Here is a 19,822-nt window from a genome sequence, read left to right as displayed (position 1 = left end):
AGCGTCAAAGAGAGAGGGCACAGTTAGGCTGGGATTGGGAAGTGAGGCAGGGTTGGCCCCGGCTAGTCTTGAGAGGGAAGACCGCCAAGGAAAGCCAGGGTTGTGACACGGAGGCAGGCCACGGCAAACCACCTCTCAATGTCCCTCACCTAGAAAGGAGACTCTGCATGCGCCCAAAGGGATTCCCACCCGGGTCTCCCCAATCCCGATGCTCTCTAGCCACTACCCCCCCCCCCCCCCCCCGCCTGCTTCACATTGCTCAAGAACCCCTCGGGGCAGAATTGCTAGGGGCTGCGCCTGCCTCTGCCACCGACTGAGAGGCGTCCTCGGCCCAGTCCCTTTGCCTCCACCTCCGCCCTGTCCTTTCTTCAGGGCCCCGAGTTCCTCCTGCTGGGTTCTTCTGGCATGTGAGCATGCATGTAACTTTAAGAGAACTCTCTCTCCCTCTTTCTCTCCCCTCTGCCTCTCCTCCCATTAACCCTGCTGGGGCTGGATGGAATTCTCACACCCAGCTCCTCGGTCCTCCCCCTCCGCTCTCCCACCCCACCCCACCCCGGTGCAGATCGCGGGCCTCCTCCCCCTCCCCCTCCCCGTCCGCCTCCCCGGGAGGGCGCTTTTGCGAGCGGCGCGTGGGAGTGGGTGAGTCAGGAGGGCCGCGGGGAAAAGGGAAGAGCGCCTCTGCCCCTTTCTCTCTCGCTCTGCTGCGGGACAAGGGGGCGCTTCGGGCAGGCGAGCGGAGGAAGGGCTCGTGGCCAGAGATGCCTCCGGCGGGCCGACGGGCGGGTTGGGGGGAGCGCCAGTGAGGCTCAGGTGCGGCTGGCGGGGGCTGGCCGCGGAGCCTTCCTCGTTGCCCGGCGCCCCCTTTGCGGGATGCCCGTCTCGGGTCACCGCCCGGGCAGAAAGTTCTGAGCTGCCACCTTCTCCGCACATCCCGCCGGGCCCCAAGAGCGCGCCTCCTCGCCGCCGGACTCTCTTCGCTGGGCGGCGGCGGCGGCGGCGGCGGCGTCACTTGTTTTCTGCGAGAAAGGGCGTGCGAACTTTGTGGACTCGGCAGAGCCGCCCGTCCTCCCTGCCCCATGAAGCCTTAGGCCGCCTGGGGCAGAGGTGTGCGGGGGCGATGGGCCCTCTGGACAGCGCCGTCCTCCTCGGCCTGCTGGTCTGGGGGCTGGGCGACCCCAGTCGCCAAGAAGGTAAGCCCGGGAGGGAGGGGAGGGGAGGGGAGGGGAGGGGGGCCGGGGGGCAGAGCGCTGGATTGGCCTCCAGGGGGCTTTCGAAAGCATTCAAAGCATTCTGCGCGTTCAGCCTTCTTGTATGTTTCACAACGCCCCCGCCAGGTAGGCCAGGAGTTTGTTGAATTTCCTACCCGCCGCTCTCGCAGTGCATCCTGCGGCAGGTTACAATAAAATAATAAAAACCCCGCATAGATTAAAACATTAAACAGACATCCAAACTCCAGCGGCAGACCGATCAGAACCCAACCCCATCCTCCCGCCTCCCATCACCACCCCTCCAGCACCTCAGGAGGATATAGAGAAATCTCAAGCCCAATGCGAACACACTGAACTCCTGGGAGGACATCAGTCTCTTTGTCCCCTGCCCTTCTTTCATGAAGATGCAGGGGGCACCTGTGCTCTCCCAGCAACCCTGCGAGGTAGGCCAGGAGGTGAGGGGCCACCCTTAAGCTGTGCTATGTAGGTGAGCAGAGAATCCCTTCCCAAGCCAGATAAGCTTCATCCTCATCAAGAAAGTGCCGTCTGCTGGCACCCCTGAGTCCAGGAGAGTAGCGCAGGTGGAGGAATCAGTTCTCTGAGCTGGCCTACCACACAGGGGCCTTGGCTTCCAGGAACTTCCAGGTGACCCCAGGTGGGAAAGTTTGGTCTGCTTCTGAAAGCCGGAAACCTTCTGACTTGGGATTTTGAGATGGTCCCTGCAGCTGGGATACAACCATTACTGCTGGTGTCCACAGCTCAGTCGTGGCCCTCTGGCCAACCCCCCCCCCCCCTTCTCAAATCCCAAGCATCTGTGGCTTTGAGGGCTGCAAGAGGAGAATCTTGAAGGAAATGGTCTCCGCCCCAAAGAGTTCCCAATCTAACAGTCCACTTGTGGGGAGGGAGAGCTTACAGTTCCAGGGGCCAGATATGCTGATGTTATTTGGGGATGAGGATTTTGAAAAGGGTTCTTTTCTGTTGTAGCAAAAGAAGAAGCTACAATGGGAGACTGCAGAAGTGGAGTCTACTCCCCAGTTCGGAACAAGGGAATCCCCGCTGGGGCTGAATAGAGACATAGGCTTCTTATCCCAGACAGATGCTAGTTTTCTCCCCTGCGCTCTAATCCAGCCCACCCCAAAGCGCCCTGTTCCACCGCATCCATCGCAAGCGTCCTTTGTGGCCACCTCCTGACTGGGATCTGAAGGCTTGGAGAGCATTATTCCTGCCTCTATCTGAAGGGAGTGGGACCTTTAAGGCCAGCTGAGTTTAGAGAGAGGGGGAAGCAGAGTTCTCAGGAGGGATTTGAAGGGGAAAGTGGGGGGGGATGACAGGGATCCAGGCATAAAACCTTTAAGAGCCCTGGGTGGTCTCGAGCAGAATGTATTTAGGGCACATCATCAAGATCCCTGAATATTCCTGTTGTCTTTTTCATCAAGATCAATTTGGGTGGGTGTCTGTGTGGGTCTCAAGCAGCAGAACAAAATTGGAGTCCGGCGGCATCTTTAAGTCCAACGAAGTTTTAGTCAAGGTGTCAGCAGGCATTTTGTCCAGGCACTGACCTCTTCAATCTGCAGATGAGCTCTCAGGGCCAGCTGGGTGGCCTTGGGCTGTTCTCACAGAGCAGTCCTGTCAGAGCTCTCTCAGCCCCATCTCCCTCCCTGGTGTCTGGTGTGGCTGGAAGCGGAGGGCCCGGAAGCAACGGTTGTGAGGAAACATTTATCTTCAGCTGCGTAGATCTTTGTACTTTGCAGTTTGTCTGGACTAGCTGGCTGCTCCCTTCTCCTCGACATTTACAGTCTGTGCTCCACCCAGAATGCCTCTGGGTGTTGGGCAGAGTGGGGAGTACGGTTGCCAAGTTTGGTTGGGGAGTACGGTTGCCAAGTTTGGGTTGGGAAATCCCTGGAGATTTTGGGGAAGTGGGCCTCCAAAGAGCAGGGCTGGCCAAGAGGAGGCGCTCAGCACGGTAGATTCCCATACAGTTCCCCCTGCGGAGCTGCTGTTTCCTCCCGGGTGGCTGATTTTGTCCTCTGGAATCCAGTTGTCATTCCAGGCTCTACCAAGGTTTGGTTTGGGAGAACCCTGGAGATTCGGGGTCTGGGGATGGGAAAGACCTTAGCAGAACACAAGGCCCTAGAGCCCACCCACCACGGCAGCTGTTTTCTCCGGGACAGAAGATCCGAAGCAATGTGGGGAGATTGTCACGCCTCCACCTGGAGGTTGGCACCCCTTGGGGCACCCCCAGCACTCTTTGGCCACCTTAATAGTGCAAGAAATGGTGAAGCGGTCTCATCGGGGTTGTGTGCTTCAGCGGCCAAAGCAGCCAGCCACCCAAGCCCACAACCAAGCAGGCACCCTCCCCTGTCAATCCTACGGAAAAGCAAGAGGCCAGGAGCACCTGGAATTGGTGGCTAATTCGCCAAATTGGGGGCAAGGGGTGAGCATTCCGAGTCACCAGATGTGAAGACTCCTGGAAGCTCCTCCCCAGCCACCAATTTGGTCAGTGTTTGAGGTCCTCCTGGGCTCTCGTCCTTTTCTCCTGTAGCAGAACAAACTTGGAGTCCTGAGGCAACTTTGAGACCAACGAAGTTGCTGCTGCAGACAGACAGACAGACAGACAGACTAGCCCTTCTTGAAGGAGTGAGCCGTGACTCTCAGAAGCTCCCCCCCAATTGTGTGAGTCTTGAAGGTGCTCCTGGGCTCTGGCTCTTTTCTGCTGCTGCAGACAGACTAACTAACCCGGCTGTCTGTCTTGATTTAAGCCTCCGAAAGGTGCTCCGTCTTCAGAAATGTTTGCTGGGAAACGGGTTGGTCGAGCTGGGTCTCGTTCGACAGAGACGTGGCCTCAAGTGCTTCAGAAGCACATCTTGAGGGAGAGAGGAACTGCTGCGGAAGCCCAACCCCAACATGGGACAGTTTGGGCAGGTGAAAGTTGACAAGTCCTTTTTGGAGAACTAGTTAGTTCCTGCAGGGAGAGCGGGCCGTTCGGCCAGGCCTCCTCTGAAACGGGGAGCACGCCTCGAGTTTCCCCACTACTGCCTGCTTTTGCACAATATCGGGTGGGGAAAAAAGATTTATCTGGGCCGGAGTATACGTGGAGGGAGAAGAAAGTTGTGAACAGGGCCGTTCCTAAAAATGGATGGTCTGCCAAAGTCCAGCTTTGGATGAGGGGGGGGGGACACCCTATAGCATTCATACCCCCTCGAGGTCCCTCACTGCTTCAAACCCTGCCCCCCCCCCCACCGGGTCCATATTGCTAAGGATTTCTCAGCACAGGGTTGGCAACTCTGTGGAACCCATTGCCACAAGATGATGCTCCTAATTTTGAAAGCCTTCTAGACTCATCTGACTCCCTCCCCAGGACATGTTACCTCAGAGGGGTGAAAGTTGGGAGCTATATGGGTCCCCCCATCTTAAAACAAAGATGTTCTGGGGAAAGGAGGCATTATAATTTGGGGAAGGGGGTTGAGGGCTGTGTGTGAAAGGCTGAGATGCTTTCCCTAATCTCAGTGGCTCCCTTATATCTTCCTCAGGGGATCTTCAGCTGGGGGGAGAAAGGAAGAGTTTGGGGATCATGGGCAGGTGTGGTGGCATATAGGGGACCCCCCCCCCTTTACCATGACTGCATGAGGCGTGGGATTTCAGTGTGCCTCTGACAGGGAGGGGAGGAGAATGTGCCACCTTTCAGCTTTATCTTCTCAGGCCTGGGATAGGCAGGTCTGTGGACTGTCAGGTGGCTTAGTGATGTCATCAAGGGGAAGAGGATTCCACAAGATCATCCAGCCTCCCTGAGAGATGCCCACCAGTCCTTTTCTCCCCCCCCCACCCAAGGTGTATGTTGTGGGGAGAGGAAGGGTTAACAATTGTAAGCTGCTTTGAGACTCATGATGCCGGCTGGGTCCCTGTGGACTAGTCACAGTTCTCTTAGAGATGTTCTTGCAGAGCAGTTCTCTTAGGGCTCTCGTAGCCCCAACTACCTCACAGTGTGTCTGTTGTGGGGAGAGGAAAGGTACATGGCTGTAAGCTGCTTTGAGACTCCTTTGGGTAGTGAAAACAGGATATAAAGCAACAATCCTTCTTCCCTGTTTCTTCATTCAGCTCCTTTCTTTTTAAACCCATCCTTCTTCCCAGGGGGAGACTGTTTCCTCTGCTCCATTTTATCTGCACAACAATCCTCCGAGGGAGGTGAGGCTGAGAGAGGGATGGGGCCCTGTTCCCCCCAAGCTAGCTACATTGTCAGAGTGGGGATTTGAACCCACCTCTCCCACAGCCTAGTCCAGCTGTCTAAGAGCTCCATCCCACTGTCACAAACAAGGCCCCGGTGTCATATATCTGGGCTGATTCAAGCTTGGAACCCGATCCCTCGTCCCCACCCTTGATTCTTACACGCTGTCCCAGGAGTCATCAAAGAAAAAGTCTGTTTTCTTTTGGAAACTTCCATGGTCTACCAACTGTAGCCATGTGTTTGCTGTATTGTACCCCCACCCACCCCATGCCTTTGTGCTGCTCAGGCATGTGCATGGCCATGTGCTGGAAAAGTCTCCTGTCTAGAACAAATTTGGAGTCCAGTGGCACCTTTAAGACCAACGAAGAATCAATTAGTCTTAAAGGTGCCACTGGACTCTAAATTAGCTCTGCTGCTTCAGACCAACACGGCAACCCACTTGATCCTGTCCGAAAAGAAGAAGGAGTTGGTTTTTCTACCCCGCTTTTCACTACTCAAAGGAGGCTCAAAGTGGGAGGTAGCTGGGGCTGAGAGAGCCCTGATATTTCTGCTGTGTGAGAACAGCTCTATCAGGACTGTGACTAGTCACCCAGCTGGCTGTATGTGGAGGAGGAATGGGGAATCAAACCTGGCTCCCCAAATTAGAAGCCACCTCTCTTAACCACTACACCACGTTGGCTCCTACACCCGAATTTTCAGCCCACGGGAACAAGGGAAGCAAGGAGGAGGGAAAGATCAGTCGTGTGTCGGCCGGCATCTGTTGGCAGGGAAGAGCGATTTTTCCACCCCGTTTTTTGCCTGGAGAAAAGAACGTGAGCCCTGGGCCTGATACTTGGGATCCTTCCAAGTATGCATCTTTGTTTCTCATGCCCTGGAATGTCTCCGTCATTCCTTGAGGGTTAACAGTGGCTGCGGGGCAGGATATTCCAGCCTTGATTTATGACCCAGGCGCCTCCTCTCCTTTCTCCCTCCCGCAGTGCACAGCGCATGGGCACCTACCACTCAGTGTGCCGAAAGGCAGGCTTTTTTACTTTTCAAACTCCTTGGAACTTGGAAGGGACCTCCAGGGTCATCTAGTCCAACCCCCTGCAGAATGCAGGAAATTCGCAACTACTTGCCCACCCACAGGGACCCCAATGCCATGCCCAGATATTGCCCCCCTCCTGCCTAGTTTCAGAAATGGGCTTTATGAGGGTTGCCAACTGCTAGGTGGAGGCTGCTGTTCTTCTGGCATGACGGCTTCCAGGTCCCCCCTGGCCACTTGGAATGTGGGATGGTGCCGGGGGAGGGCAGGGAACTCAGAGTGGCCCACCAGTTCCTCTGGTCACCCAACACCAAAGTACAGATGCCGACAACATCAGAAGAGCCCTGCTGGAGGAGACCAGGTTGGCATCCCTACATGTTGGTCTGCTGTGTGCTGTGGCCACCGAAGTGGCCATTCCAGCCCGAAGCAGCCAGTGCCGTGGCACTGGCTGTTTCGTGCTGGAATGACCGCTTCGACGGCCGAAGCACACAACTGGAGTCTGCACTAGAACTGTGCTCTTAGACCCCAGCAAAGGTTTGAGGATGTGAGTCAAAGCTTCCTTCGTCTGGCAAAGGAGAGGAAGAATGTAGATCTGGGTCCTTTTATCCTAGGGGGAAGTTGTAGGTGGCTGTGTAAAGGACGGGTAGGGACTAGGGGAGATGCACACTGCCCTCAGCTTAATTAGAGCAGAACATTAACATAGGTGCTGTGATAATAAAAAGCCCCCGTTCCTGTTCAGCCCTAGGAGGCCCATTGTTCTGAACTTGTGAATTAGCTCCTGTTTGGCAATCTCACGCTGTACTTTCCCTTTGAACCGACTTTGTTTGGGGACTTGCCCTGCTTAGGTCAGCAACGGCATGGCCGGGAAGATTAAAATGTTCTCCTCCTGGCTTTGAAGTGTTGGTTTGTCATGTCAGATTTATGTCCAGATTGACCTATGTCTCTGAGCAGGGTAATAAAGAGAGAGTATCTCTGAGCATGTGCGGACTGCTTTCTCCTGGCATTTCTTGGCACCAGCCATGCTTGCTCGGCCTGTTAAGCTGCTGTCTCAGAAAATGACATGCCCCAGATTATTCTGTTTGAGCCTGTAGTTCTGAAACAGGATTGGGTGGGGGGGAGGGAGGGGACGGGACTACAAAATGGCTGCTACAGGAGGTGGAGCCAAATACAAAAGGTCAGGAAGTGAAGCTATGCATGATCAATCAATATTTATTTGCGGTCATTCAGACCAAAATTCAAACACATGCAATTAAAAACTAAGACAATTTAAGAAGAGAAAAAAACAGTAATAGTATTATAAAAAATTTAAAAAGATCTGGCGACATAAAAACTTTAAGATATTAGATTGCATATTTAAGACATAGTTTAAGTTGCCAGTGACAATTGGCTCTTTGTACTTTTGAATTTGGATCAGAGAGACATTTTCTGATCCACATCCATAGTATGCAAATGTCATGGCGGCAGTGCAGAATCTAGCTGTGCAGAGAGTTGTTTGCCTGCCTGGCTATGCTTGAGGCTGCAGCTGCTTACCCAACAGAATGTCTGCTGAACAGGCCTGAGCAGGGGAGGGGGAGATTTGTCCTTGGCTCATTTGCTTTTGGTTTTGATAGGCAGTGCTCTTAGCTATCATTGTAAGCCGCCTTGAACCACAGGGAAAAGCGGGATACAAATGTTTAAAGCAATAAATAAGTATACCTTTTAATCTTCGCAGCCCAACAGAAGGCCTGCTAGGCGAAAACCCTGCCCACTTGGTGGGCACCAGAAAAGGCGTGGGTGGGGGCCCGGAGGCACAATGTGGGGACACTTGCCCCAGATTCGTCACCAATGAAACATCGTCTTCCTATTCTTTTCATTTAGAAGGGGCTAGTTTTGGACTTGTAGGAACTTTTGGAGGTTAGCATCCAAGAGGCTGGGGAGTTTCTTTCTCTGTTCCATGCCTTCCTTCTCCTTGTGTGTCCTTCCCTTCACAATGTGTCTCTTTCTCCTGCAGCCGTCTACTTCCTCGAAGGCCCGTTCAACCTGACCTCCTCCCTGGGCAAGGATGTCAAACTGTCGTGTTCCGTCCGTGCCGTTGGCGATCCGCCGGAGGTCAGCTGGATTCACGAGGACGTAGTATTGGAGCTCGCTGACAGTAACCAAGTGCAGGTGCCCCTGGATGAAGAGGAGTGGCTGACCACGAGCGTACTGAGGTGAGACCCCTTGGACTAAAGGCCAAGGTAGACAGGTCTGCCCAGGCTTCAGTCGTAGGGCCAGTTGTTTGAGGGGGAGGAAGAGGAGGAAGCCAAAGAAGAATTAGCTGGGCTAATGCAATGTGGTGAAAAAATGTTCTTCTTTACTCCAGTTGATACATTATGCTAACATGTGGACCGGTTAATTACACGTTTTCAGTGCAATGTCCTCGGTGCCATGAATAATGTCAAATGAGCATCCAAAAGAGTAACATTGATTCTGGTGTGTTCAGTATTATTTATGACTAGATTTAAAGCCCATTTTATTCTGTAATAAAATGGGCTCTAGCCCCCCTCCCTGGGGAAGTCTTCGCAGGGTTTTTCCTCCCCCCCCCATGGGAAAAGCCTCCCCAGGCGGGCCAGGCAACTGGGGGCTGCGGGCCTACCTTCCCTCTTAGCGGCCAGCAGAGTAATGGCCACCATGGGGCGAAGGTTTGCCCTCGTGCTAAGTGGGGCCAAACAACCAATTGGCAGTTTGGGGCTGGACTGACAAGCGGAGTGCCCATTGGGCCCTCTGCTTGTCAGTCCAGGGGAAGGGGCTAATGGCAGCCTTCCTCATCCCAGACAGGGCCCACCCTCAGGGCCCTTACTCTTTTATTTAATCCGCTCTGCAGGAGCAGTTAAAGATATTTTCTGAAATCCAACAGTTGTTGTTGTTGTTGTTGTTAGGAGCAAAGTCATGTCCGACCCATCGCGACCCCATGAACAATGATCCTCCAGGCCTTCCTGTCCTCTACTATTCCTCGAAGTCCATTTAAGTTTTCACCAACTGCTTCAGTGTCTCCATCCATCCACCTCATTCTTTGTCATCCCCTTCTTCTTTTGCTCTCAATCACTCCCAGCATTAGGCTCTTCTCCAGGGAGTCCTTCCTTCTCATGAGGTGGCCAAAGTATTTGAGTTTCATCTTCAGGATCTGGCCTTCTGAGGAGCAGTCCGGGCTGATCTCCTCTAGGACTGACCGGTTTGTTCGCCTTGTAGTCCAAGGGACTCGCAAGAGTCTTCTCCAGCACCAGAGTTCAAAAGCCTCCATTCTTTGACGCTCAGCCTTCCTTATGGTCCAACTTTCGCAGCCATACATTGCAACTGGGAATACCATAGCCTTGACTAGATGCACTTTTGTTGGCAGGGTGATGTCTCTGCTTTTTAGGATGCTGTCTAGATTTGCCATAGCTTTCCTCCCCAGGAGCAAGCGTCTTTTAATTTCTTTGCTGCAGTCCCCATCTGCAGTGATCTTGGAACCCAGGAAAATAAAATCTGTCACTACCTCCATTTCTTCCCCATCTATTTGCCAGGAATTGAGAGGGCCGGATGCCATGATCTTTGTTTTCTTGATGTTGAGTTTAAAGCCAACTTTTGCACTCTCCTCCTTCACCCGCATCAACAGGCTCTTTAGTTCCTCTTCACTTTCTGCCAATAGAGTGGTATCATCTGCATATCTGAGGTTGTTGATATTTCTCCCTGCAATCTTGATCCCAATTTGTGACTCATTTAACCCCACCTTTCTCATGATGTGTTCCTCATACAAGTTAAATAAGCAAGGCGACAGTATGCAGCCTTGCCGAACTCCTTTCTCAATTTTGAAACAATCAGTGATTCCATGCTCGGTTCTCACTGTTGCTTCTTGACCATGGGTTTCTCAAGAGACAGATAGGATGCTCTGGTATTCCCATCTCTTTAAGAACTTGCCACAATTTGTTGTGCTCCACACAAGCAAAGGCTTTAGCACAGTCAATAAAGCAGAAGTAGATGTTCTGGAACTCCCTAGCTTTCTCCATGATCCAGCATATGTTGGCAATTTGATCTCTAGTTCCTCTGCCTCTTCGAAATCCTGCCTGTACTTCTGGAAGTTCTCGGTCCACATATTGCTGGAGCCTAGCTTGTAAAATTTTGAGCATAACTTTGCTAGCATGAGAAATGAGTGCAATGGTGCAGTAGTTTGAACATTCTTTGGCATTGCCCTTCTTTGGGATTGAAATGTAAACTGACCTTTTCCAATCCAGCCCCACTTCCTGGTTCTCCGGGGTCTCAGGCGGCGGTCTTTCCCATCCCCTCCTGCCTGGTCCTTTTAACGAGATGCTGGGGATTGAACCTGGGATCTTCTGCATGCCAAGCAGAGGCTCTGCCAGTGAGCTCCAGCCACACTTCCTGGCTCTCTGGGGTCTCAGGTCTTCCCTATCCTCTCCTGCTTGGTCCTTTTAACTGGAGATGCTGGGGATTGAACCTGGGACCTCCTGCCAGCTAAGCAGAGGCTCTTCCACAGAGCCATAGACATTCCCCTTGGCAAGACTACTGAGAGGAACACCCCCTCCCAATAAGGAGTAAAGGAAAACCACTAGTCCTGTTATGATATGAAAAGTTTGAGGATTCGCAGACTCTTGATTATATTCCATATTTTCCCCACGGTGAAAGAAAACCCAACGGACTTGGGGATTGTGTCTTTGACTCGACAGTGAACATCCTTCCCCTGATTGATTAGCCACCTTCCTCCTGGGAATGTGTATGTTCAGTGTGTGGGTGTGGGTGTGGGTGTGTGTGTGGGGGGACATGCTGGTGTTCCCTCGTGTCTGAATCTGCATGACTCAGGAGGAAATGCTGTTTGCAGTGACTCGGGCTCTGAACTGGGAGCCACATCGGAAGTGTTTAACTTTTTTTGCGTGGCTGGCAATCTTGGAACAGCAGGGTCTTGGGAGGGGCGGTACGCAGACCTGATGCAAGGATGGATGACTGAGAAATCAGTAACATTGCGGACTCGTCTGCATACAGCAGGGGTGGCCAAACTGTGGCTCTCCAGAGGTCCTGTGGCATTATACTTGGGTCTAGCCTTGAAGGTCAGAACCTTGAACTTGATCTGGGAGTTTACGGATCACCAATGTAGCTGCTGCAGCTTCAGTTGGCCATGGGCCCTCCATGATGACCTAGTGAGGACCCTCGCAGCCGCATTCTATGCCAGTTGCAATTTCTGGGTCAGGGACAAGGGTAGACCCGTATAGAGCGAGTTACAGAAGTCTAGTCTGGAAGTGACTGTTGCATGGATCACTGTGGCCAAGTGTTCTGGGGACAGGTAGGGCACTAGTAGGGACCCTGATGCTGGTGTAAGTGGCACCACATCCAGGCAGCATAATCACCCTTCTTGGCCCATGCCCCTATCCCGCAGCCACAGGACCTCCATCTTGGAGGGGTTGAGTTTCAGGCGACTCTGCCTGACCCATCCAGCCACCACTTCCAAACCGCTGGCAAATGTGTCTGAGGGGAGGTCTGGCCAGCTGTCCATCAGGAGATAGAGCTGGGTGTCCCCCACCAGACCAGCTGACCCAGAGGGCACATATAGATGCTGATAAGCGTGGCAGAGAGTATCGCCCCTTGCGGTACTCCACAGGGGAGCATGAAGGGGTCAGACAACTCTTCCCCCACAGCTACCCACTGTGACCAGTTCTTAAGAAAGGAGGTCAGCTATCGCAAGGCTGTTCCCCCAATCCCAGTGCCGGCGAGGTAGTGGACCAATAACTCGTGATCAACCACATCAAATGTTGCCAGTAGGTCTAATAGTATAAGGATGGCCAAGCCGCCCCGATCCAGCTGGCACTGGAGATAATCCTTCAGAGCGACCAGCACAATCTCTGTGGCCAGGACGGAAGCCAGACTGGTATGGATCTGGGGCCGAAGTTTCCTCTAAAAATGCTAGAAGCTGGCCTGCGGCAGCCCTCTGAACCACCTTGCCCAGAAACGCAAGATGCAAGCCTAGGCAGTAACTGGGGGGGTCTCACGGATCCACCCATGTTTTTTTTCAAGAGAGAACAAACCACTGACCTCTTAATTCCCATGGACCCCTGGCAACACCTGCTGGCAGCAGCTCATGGGAATTGTGGTCCGTGGAGCCACCGTTTGGCCACCTCTGCTTTGTGGCATTATACCTTGCTGAAGACCCTTCCCGAACTCTGCCATCCCATCTCCCCCCCCCCCTCCAAATCTCCAGGTATTTTCCAACATAGAGCTGGAAGCCCAAGAAGAAGGGTGTAACTTTGCCTGGAATTGCTCTGTGAAATACATTAAAATCAGGTGCAGGCCAGAACATGAAAGGAAGAAGGGGGTGTGATGGGAGGGGAAAGGAGGAAATCAACCTGGACCTTTGGCTTGGTTCGGCCGCCTTGGCGAACACTGAAGCCCGGAGCGGCGCATGGGAGGCCAACTCCATGGCGTGGAGAGGAGGGGCGGTGATGGCACACCAGCTTGTGGCTGCCCCTCTTCTCCATGCCGCGGCACTGGCTGCCTCAGGCTTTGGTGATCGCCGATGCGGCTGAACCGAGCCGAAGCACCCAACCCTAGTTACCATCTCCTGCTTGGGAGAATACCTGGAGATTTAGAGGTGGCACCTGGGGAGGGCCCAGTGGGATATGGTGCAATGCAGTCTCCCCTCCAAAGCTGCTGTTCTCTCCGGGGGAACGGAACCATGTCATCGGGATTTCTCTTGCAATTCCTGGAGATCTCCAGCTACCACCTGGAGGTTGGCAAGCCTAAGCAAAATACTGGATCGAGCCTTTGCAAAAGTTTGAGCACACCAGAAAGGCTTTTCCTGAGATCTCCTGAGGGCCCTTGGGATTTGGCCCCTGCGTGACACTGAGTGTTGGACTGGAGGGGCCATTGGCCGGATCCAACACGGCTTCTTTTATGTTCTCATGCATATAAATCCTCCAGGCATCTCTGTTGTACTTTTCATGCTCATGAAGACTAGAAACGTGGCATTTTTCAAATGGAATTGTTCTTTGGTCTCAAATCCGCCAATCCACCGACAGTGTGGAAGTGAATTTTTCAGGCAGTGGTTAGTTAGATTAAGCAAGCACGTTGGATTTTTTTTTTTAAGTCACTGAATAATTGCTTAGTATTATGCACTTTTGCAAAGAATGGATTCCCACCTAGAAATGGGGACTAGATCTGCTTGTCGCTGTACTGGTTTCAGAGGAATATTCTGAATTTAGTATCTGAAATTGAGAAGATCTATGTTTTTTTTCTTGATAGCTTTTTGGAAACCAAAAAGCTCACGGTTCCCACGCTGTTTTTGACTTTGTTGCGTTAGCTGCGTAGGCTGAGGGGATATCATTTTTTTTCCCTGTAGTGGCTTTCAACCAAAAAAAGCCTCTGAAAAGCTTTGCCGTTCGTTGCCACTTGGATAAACAGCAGCAGGGCAGGCGGAACAAACAAAAGCCTCTTTTCAGATGTGGCAAAACAAACAAGGAGACAGTGGATTAGATACTTTTGTTTCGTGTGTTGAGGCCCTGGGGTCCCGGTGGAGGGGGAAACACAAGCTGCTGGTCCTCAAGATGGGGAACTCCTGAAGGAAACAGAGAGGTGATTGGCCTCTCAACTGAAGGGAGAATATCCTTCACCCAAATATCGAATTGGGAGCCAGAAGGCTAAAGAAATCCAAATCTGACCTAGTAATTCTCTATCTCAATATATAACAAGTGTTATATTGATTATAAATAAATGTAAAATGCAGGCCCAAGTGAGAGCCTGTTAGCTCTCATTTGAGCCTACAAGTGATTTCAGTTGATTTATAATAAATATTTGTGTTTTCCTACATATATTTGTTCACACGCTGTGGTACATTGTGATACAGAATGACTAGGCCCTTAATTCTGGATTTCTTTCAGCTTCTGGATCTAACTCTCCATTGCTGACCCAATGCAACCCCCCCGCCCCCCACAGTCCCGCAAAGGTCAGCATAATGCCAGAAGTTCATGGCAATCTTCTCTCTAAGGATCAAAACATGACTGCTACAGTAAAGTGCCAGATTCCAATTGCCAACCTTCAGGCGGTCGCTGGAGATTCTCTGGGGTTATCTCCAGGCAACAGAGGCCCGTTCCTCTGGAGAAAAGGGCCACTTCAGATGCTGGGCTTCATGGCCTTAGACCTCACTGAAGACTAGGTTGCCAGCTCTGGGCTGGGAAATACCTGGGGGCTTTCCGCATCGGGATCCTTGTAGCAAATTGTTTGCTGAACGAAAAATCGCCATTTAAAATAGTGGAATTCGTCATTATGCATACCTGACTTTGTAGTGGAATCCAGTTGCGTTTCTATTGTTTCCCACAAGCTTCCGGTCTCAGCAAAAATCGCTAGAAAGGAAGCACTATTGCCAAGCTCGTCCCGCCCCTGGCCGTCAAGCAGCCAATGGGCAGCCGTTAGCATGCTCCCAAACAGCCCCTTTCCCTTTAAGAAAGGTTTAAAAAAAAAAAAACACACACACCCATTGCAACGAATATGTGTTGATTCGTTGCAACGGAGAGACCCATCCAGCTGGCAGGTGTGTTTGAGCTGTCATTTCATCGTTGCCACGCTCCCCCCGAGTGAAAAAAAAAAATCATCCCCCCTCACGGGCCCGATTTTCGGCCGAAAACAATGTAAAAAATAAAGGGAAAATACATCAGCAAACGGGCTTCTCTGTTGTTTGTGCTTAGTGACTAAACGGCTCTGGGGAGGGACTGAAGCCGGGGAAGCCTCTAAACAGTCTTGCTGGTGGGTTGAACTTCGCTCACTCGGAGAAAAAAAAATGGCGATCGCTTCGCCGGAAGATCAGAGGAGAGAGCCAGGGGGAGGGACTTTGTAGAAACCACAACAATGGTAACGCACAGAACTTTCCCGCTAGTGTTGCAGATTGGTTGCAGGAGTGTAGCGCTTTCCGGAGGGTGAATCCACTTTTGGGATTTCCCTGAAAGCGCTACAAGGAAGCGCTTTTTGCGGATCGGTTTCAGGTGTGTGGCAGATTGTCAACGACGTTGTGCATAATGGCAAATCAGTAGCGTTTTCAATTGGCAACCATTGTGCGATTTTGAAGGTGTGGGGAAAGCCCCCTGGAGATTTGGGAGAGGAACATGTGGAGGGTGGGGGTTGGGAAAAGGAGGGCCCTCAGCAGGACCCCTAAAGCAGCCATTTTCTCCAGGGGAGCTGATCTTTGTTGGCTGGAGATGGAGTAGCACGTGATACCAACGTGGTGTAGTGATTAAGAGCCACGGCATCTAATCTCGCAAGCCAGATTTGATTCCCTGTTTTTCCTCCACATGCAGCAGGCCAGGTGACTATGGGCTAGTCACAGCCCTGTTAGAGTTGTTCTCACAAAACAGTTCTCTCAGAGCTCTCTCAGCCCCACCTGCCTCACAGGGTGTCGGTTGTGGGGAGAGGAAGGGAAAGATGTTCGTAAGTCGCTTTGTGGCTCCTTCTGGTGGTGAAAAGCAGGGTATAAAAAAAAACTCTTATTTCAGACATACTGATGTCACCCAGAAGAGATGCCATGTTAGAGACAGGGGAGGAGGTGGCGACACTCTGACTTTTGAGCAAAACTCTATGGTAGAATTTGCTTCAAACCATAGAGTTTTGCCCCAAAACCAGAGTGTGTCCCCCCCCCCCAATGACTCTGGCATGCTGATGTCACATCCTGGTGACATCAGCGTGCAGAATTTAAAAGTGACATTCTTCCATGTTGCGGTAAATTTGGGAGGAGTTGCTGGGGGGGGAGTTGCATCCGCCTGGACCAGGAGACCTGCCTGTCCTACTTGGTGGTTGGCAATACTACTAAAGTCCCCCCCTTCCCAAATCCTTCTTCCTTGCCCCCCACTCAATATCTCTATATCTCTAGGGATTTCCCAACCTGGAGCTGGCAATGCTATGTCTCAGTGATACTTGCAGCATGATAGAGAATGGATGTACAGAATCCATGTTTGTTATTGGCGATCCAGAGGATCCTCCCTGTGCAGAGGCAGTATACCTCAGAGCACTAGGCATTGAACTTTTAGGATTGGCACAGCTAGAAATTCCTGGATATTTAGAAGAAGAAGAAGAAGAGTTGGTTCTTATATGCCGCTTTTCGCTACCCGAAGGAGGCTCAGAGCGGCTAATGGTCGCTTTCCCATTCCTCTCCCCACAACAGACACCCTGTGGGGTGGGTGAGGCTGAGAGAGCCCTGATATCACTGCTCGGTCAGAACAGTTTTATCAGTGCCGTGGCGAGCCCAAGCTCACCCAGCTGGTTGCATGTGGGGGAATGCAGAATCGAACCCGGCATGCCAGATTAGAAGTCCGTACTCCTAACCACTACACCAAACTGGCTCTAGGGATGGTGTCTGGGAGGGGCAGGGTTTGAGAAGGGGAGGGGCCTCAGCAGGGTCTAGTGCAGGGGTAGTCAAACTGCGGCCCTCCAGATGTCCATGGACAGTGAATGCTGGCAGGGGCTCATGGGAATTGTAGTCCCTGGACATCTGGAGGGCCGCAGTTTGACTACCCCTGGTCTAATGCTTCCATAGCAGCCAGTTTCTCCAAGGGAACTCCCCTCTGTAGATTCCCTGTCTCCCTGAGAACTTTATGCCATAGGAATATATTACTATTTTTGAAGAATTGTAGAAGAATTTGAAGATCTTATGGGGACAAGTTTATGAGAAAGGAAATTTTGAAAATGGGATTATAAATGTCCATTGTCTGAGGAAGTGTGCCTGCACACTAAAGGTCATGGCCCTTGAATAAAACTTTGTTGGTCTGAACGGTCCCTTTGGACTCACATTTTGTTCTGCTACTTCAGACTAACAGAGCTACCCACCTGAATCTGTGATTATAACCAGCTCACATGCTGTCATCTTTACACATATTTGTTTCAAGTTATTCTACAAACAACCTGAATTAAAGGATATTTGGTTTTGTGATCCTATGGGTAGTTTTTCTGTCAGACTCTTAGTCTTCTCTCCTGGCCCTGTGTGTCGACTTCCCATGGAGGGGACCTCTGCCGGGCACAGAATTCTGGCAAGCAAACCTCCACGTCATCTGCTCTTATGAAATGCACTTTTGCATGGATCTAGTCGCTTTTCTATGTGCCAGTGCATCTAGAGCAGGATTCCACACACCTCTGGAAGGAGGGGTTCCTTGATCCAGCTTTTGTTGGGACCGTAAAGCATCCTTGGGAGTTTTGTGTGAATGTTTCCTTCTCTCCTCTCCACCAGCATCCCCTCCGTGCAGCTTTCGGACATGGGGCATTACCAGTGTGTGGTATTGGTCAACGGGTCCGACGTCCTCTCCGACCGAGCATATTTGGCCCTGGAGGGTAAGTACTTTGAACCCTGCTCATGCCCAGAGGTACTCTTCTCCCTGCTAGTCTGTGCTTGAATCAAGGATGAGTTTTGGACCACCCCCTTTCTTTAAAAGTCCTGGGCTTGGATGTTTGGCTGGAAAGCCCTGTCAATGCGCAGCAGCCCTTGGGGGTCTCCCTTGGTGGTCTCCCACCCTGACACGGACCAGGCCAGCTCTGCTCAGCTTCCGAGAGCTGGTCCCATCAGGCTCCCTGAACATGGAGACTGAAGAAACAACAAATCGTGCGGCCAAATTTACATCTTAGGAGCACAACGAAGAAAGGGGTAGTGAAAAGTTTCTTTATCGGGTTTCCTTTGAACAAGATTCTGCTCTATCAGCAGCTGAGGAAATACTTGTGGCACCAGGAGAGACTGGAACGGTGTTCAGCTTTCAGCATCCTTATTCAAAAGACGCAGATTTGGCCACACAATCTGTTGTTCCTTTTGCTCTGCTCCTTCCGTTATAAGCCAGGAAATTGGGGGACAAGTGGACACATTTCTGCCCTTTAAAAAAAAGCATCTTTACTTTTATAGTTGGCTCAGGGCAGGTCACACAACATTATTAAAAGTATGCAATTTAGAATTATGTGATTAAATATATACATATGATTAAATTATAAAATTATATGATTAAGTATGTTTGTGTGTGTTTTATATATATATTATATATAGTGTGATATATAGTGTATATCTTATATATAGTGTGTATGTAAATACTAGATTTAAGGCCGGTTACACATTTTAATGTACTGAGTACTAGCATGCCCTGTAGTCACCCCCCGCAGCCCTCCCGCCAGCCCTCCCTCCTGCCCCAAAAACGGCTGCTGTGGTTTGTCAAAGCCTCGGTGGGTGTTTTCGGGACCGGGAACTCCATTTCCCCCTGGCCAGCCCCACCAACCTCCTCTCCCGATGGCAGTCAGGGCTGACGGGTGCTAATTGCGCCAGACTGCCCCTTGCTGGGCTTGTTGGGAGCTGGTCCGGCCGCTGTTTCCGGTCCACGGGCCAATCAGGACGTGCCCAGCCTCCGTGGACCGGAAACAGAGGCCGGACAGGCTCAGCCCACGATTCTTTGGGGGGGGGGATTCTTTGACCGGGAGGCCTGCATTCCTCGGTGTTAATTTCCTGGCCTCAGCCCTAGGCCTGGTGGAACAGCCTTGTCTTGCAGGCCCTTTGGAAATGTGGGAAGTCCCAGAAGGCATTCCACCAGGCAAGCCGAGCTCCAGGACCTCCAGAGAATTTCCACCCAGGGAGCAGGAATTTCTCACCCCCCCCCCCTCTGTGGCAACCCGAAGTGCCTCCCGAAACCCTGATCCTGGGGGCTGTCCCCCCTCTCTTCCATTCACAGGATATCAAATAGCATTTTGGGCTGGAGGGGGGGAAGAGTAGGGTCGCCAACCTCCAGGTGGAGCCCGGTGATCTCTGAGATTTCAACTGCTCTCCAGACGGCAGAGATTCCCTTGGAGGAAATGTTAGCTTGCTAACCCTAGGGGCATTTCCGCACTCGTTAAATGTAGTGAAATGCTTACCTTACATAATCGCTATATTCCGGCCCCTCCATATGACGTCGCCAACATGCAGTGTCTGGGCAGCAAACTGCTTGCAACATCCTCCTGTCACGAACCCACCCCAGGAGACAGTGCAGACGCAGACCCCCTCCTCGATATCCAAACTTAGTGACTACTGACACCTGGCATTTCTCCAGAAAGTTAGTTTCATGGGAGACAGGACACACAGACGAGCACTCTGCTAAGGCAACACGTAGAACAGAAAAATTGACTGCGACGCTGGTCTTAGATCGGACCCAGGTTTCATAGGCACATGAGTAGACCCTCCCCCCCCCCATCAACAGGAGAGCCAGAAAACCTTTCCCAAGGGGAAGTGTTTGAACCCAGCCAGGTGCTAAATGCTGGATCCAGCAGGCTGGACCATCCACTCATGCATTTAACACTTCAAAGCTCAGAGAGAGGAAGGAAAGGGGGGAAGGGAGGCAGCCATCAGGGCGACTTGTGTTTTTAACACCTCTGAGCGGAGCCCAC

General features: G+C 51.8%; 1 protein-coding gene across 2 annotated transcripts in view; it reads left to right on the top strand.

Moving 5' to 3' along the window:
* Positions 1 to 563: 563 nt before the first annotated feature.
* The window catches only part of AXL (AXL receptor tyrosine kinase), an 86,248-nt gene continuing 66,989 nt past the window's right edge, over positions 564 to 19,822 (top strand). Inside the window, exons 1-3 of one of the 2 annotated variants that reach the window (XM_077336603.1) lie at positions 564 to 1,190; positions 8,445 to 8,643; positions 17,661 to 17,761. In XM_077336603.1, the coding sequence (XP_077192718.1) occupies positions 1,118 to 1,190; positions 8,445 to 8,643; positions 17,661 to 17,761 (373 nt within the window). In that variant the 5' untranslated portion in view covers positions 564 to 1,117. The remainder of the gene's footprint in view (positions 1,191 to 8,444; positions 8,644 to 17,660; positions 17,762 to 19,822) is intronic. The other variant, XM_077336602.1, reaches the window with a different exon arrangement.

The sequence above is a fragment of the Paroedura picta genome, chromosome 5 (genome assembly GCF_049243985.1).
Source record: "Paroedura picta isolate Pp20150507F chromosome 5, Ppicta_v3.0, whole genome shotgun sequence".
NCBI lineage: Eukaryota > Metazoa > Chordata > Lepidosauria > Squamata > Gekkonidae > Paroedura > Paroedura picta.
The sequence above is the reverse complement of the archived record's forward strand: the minus strand, read 5'-3'. Positions and strand labels throughout refer to the sequence as shown.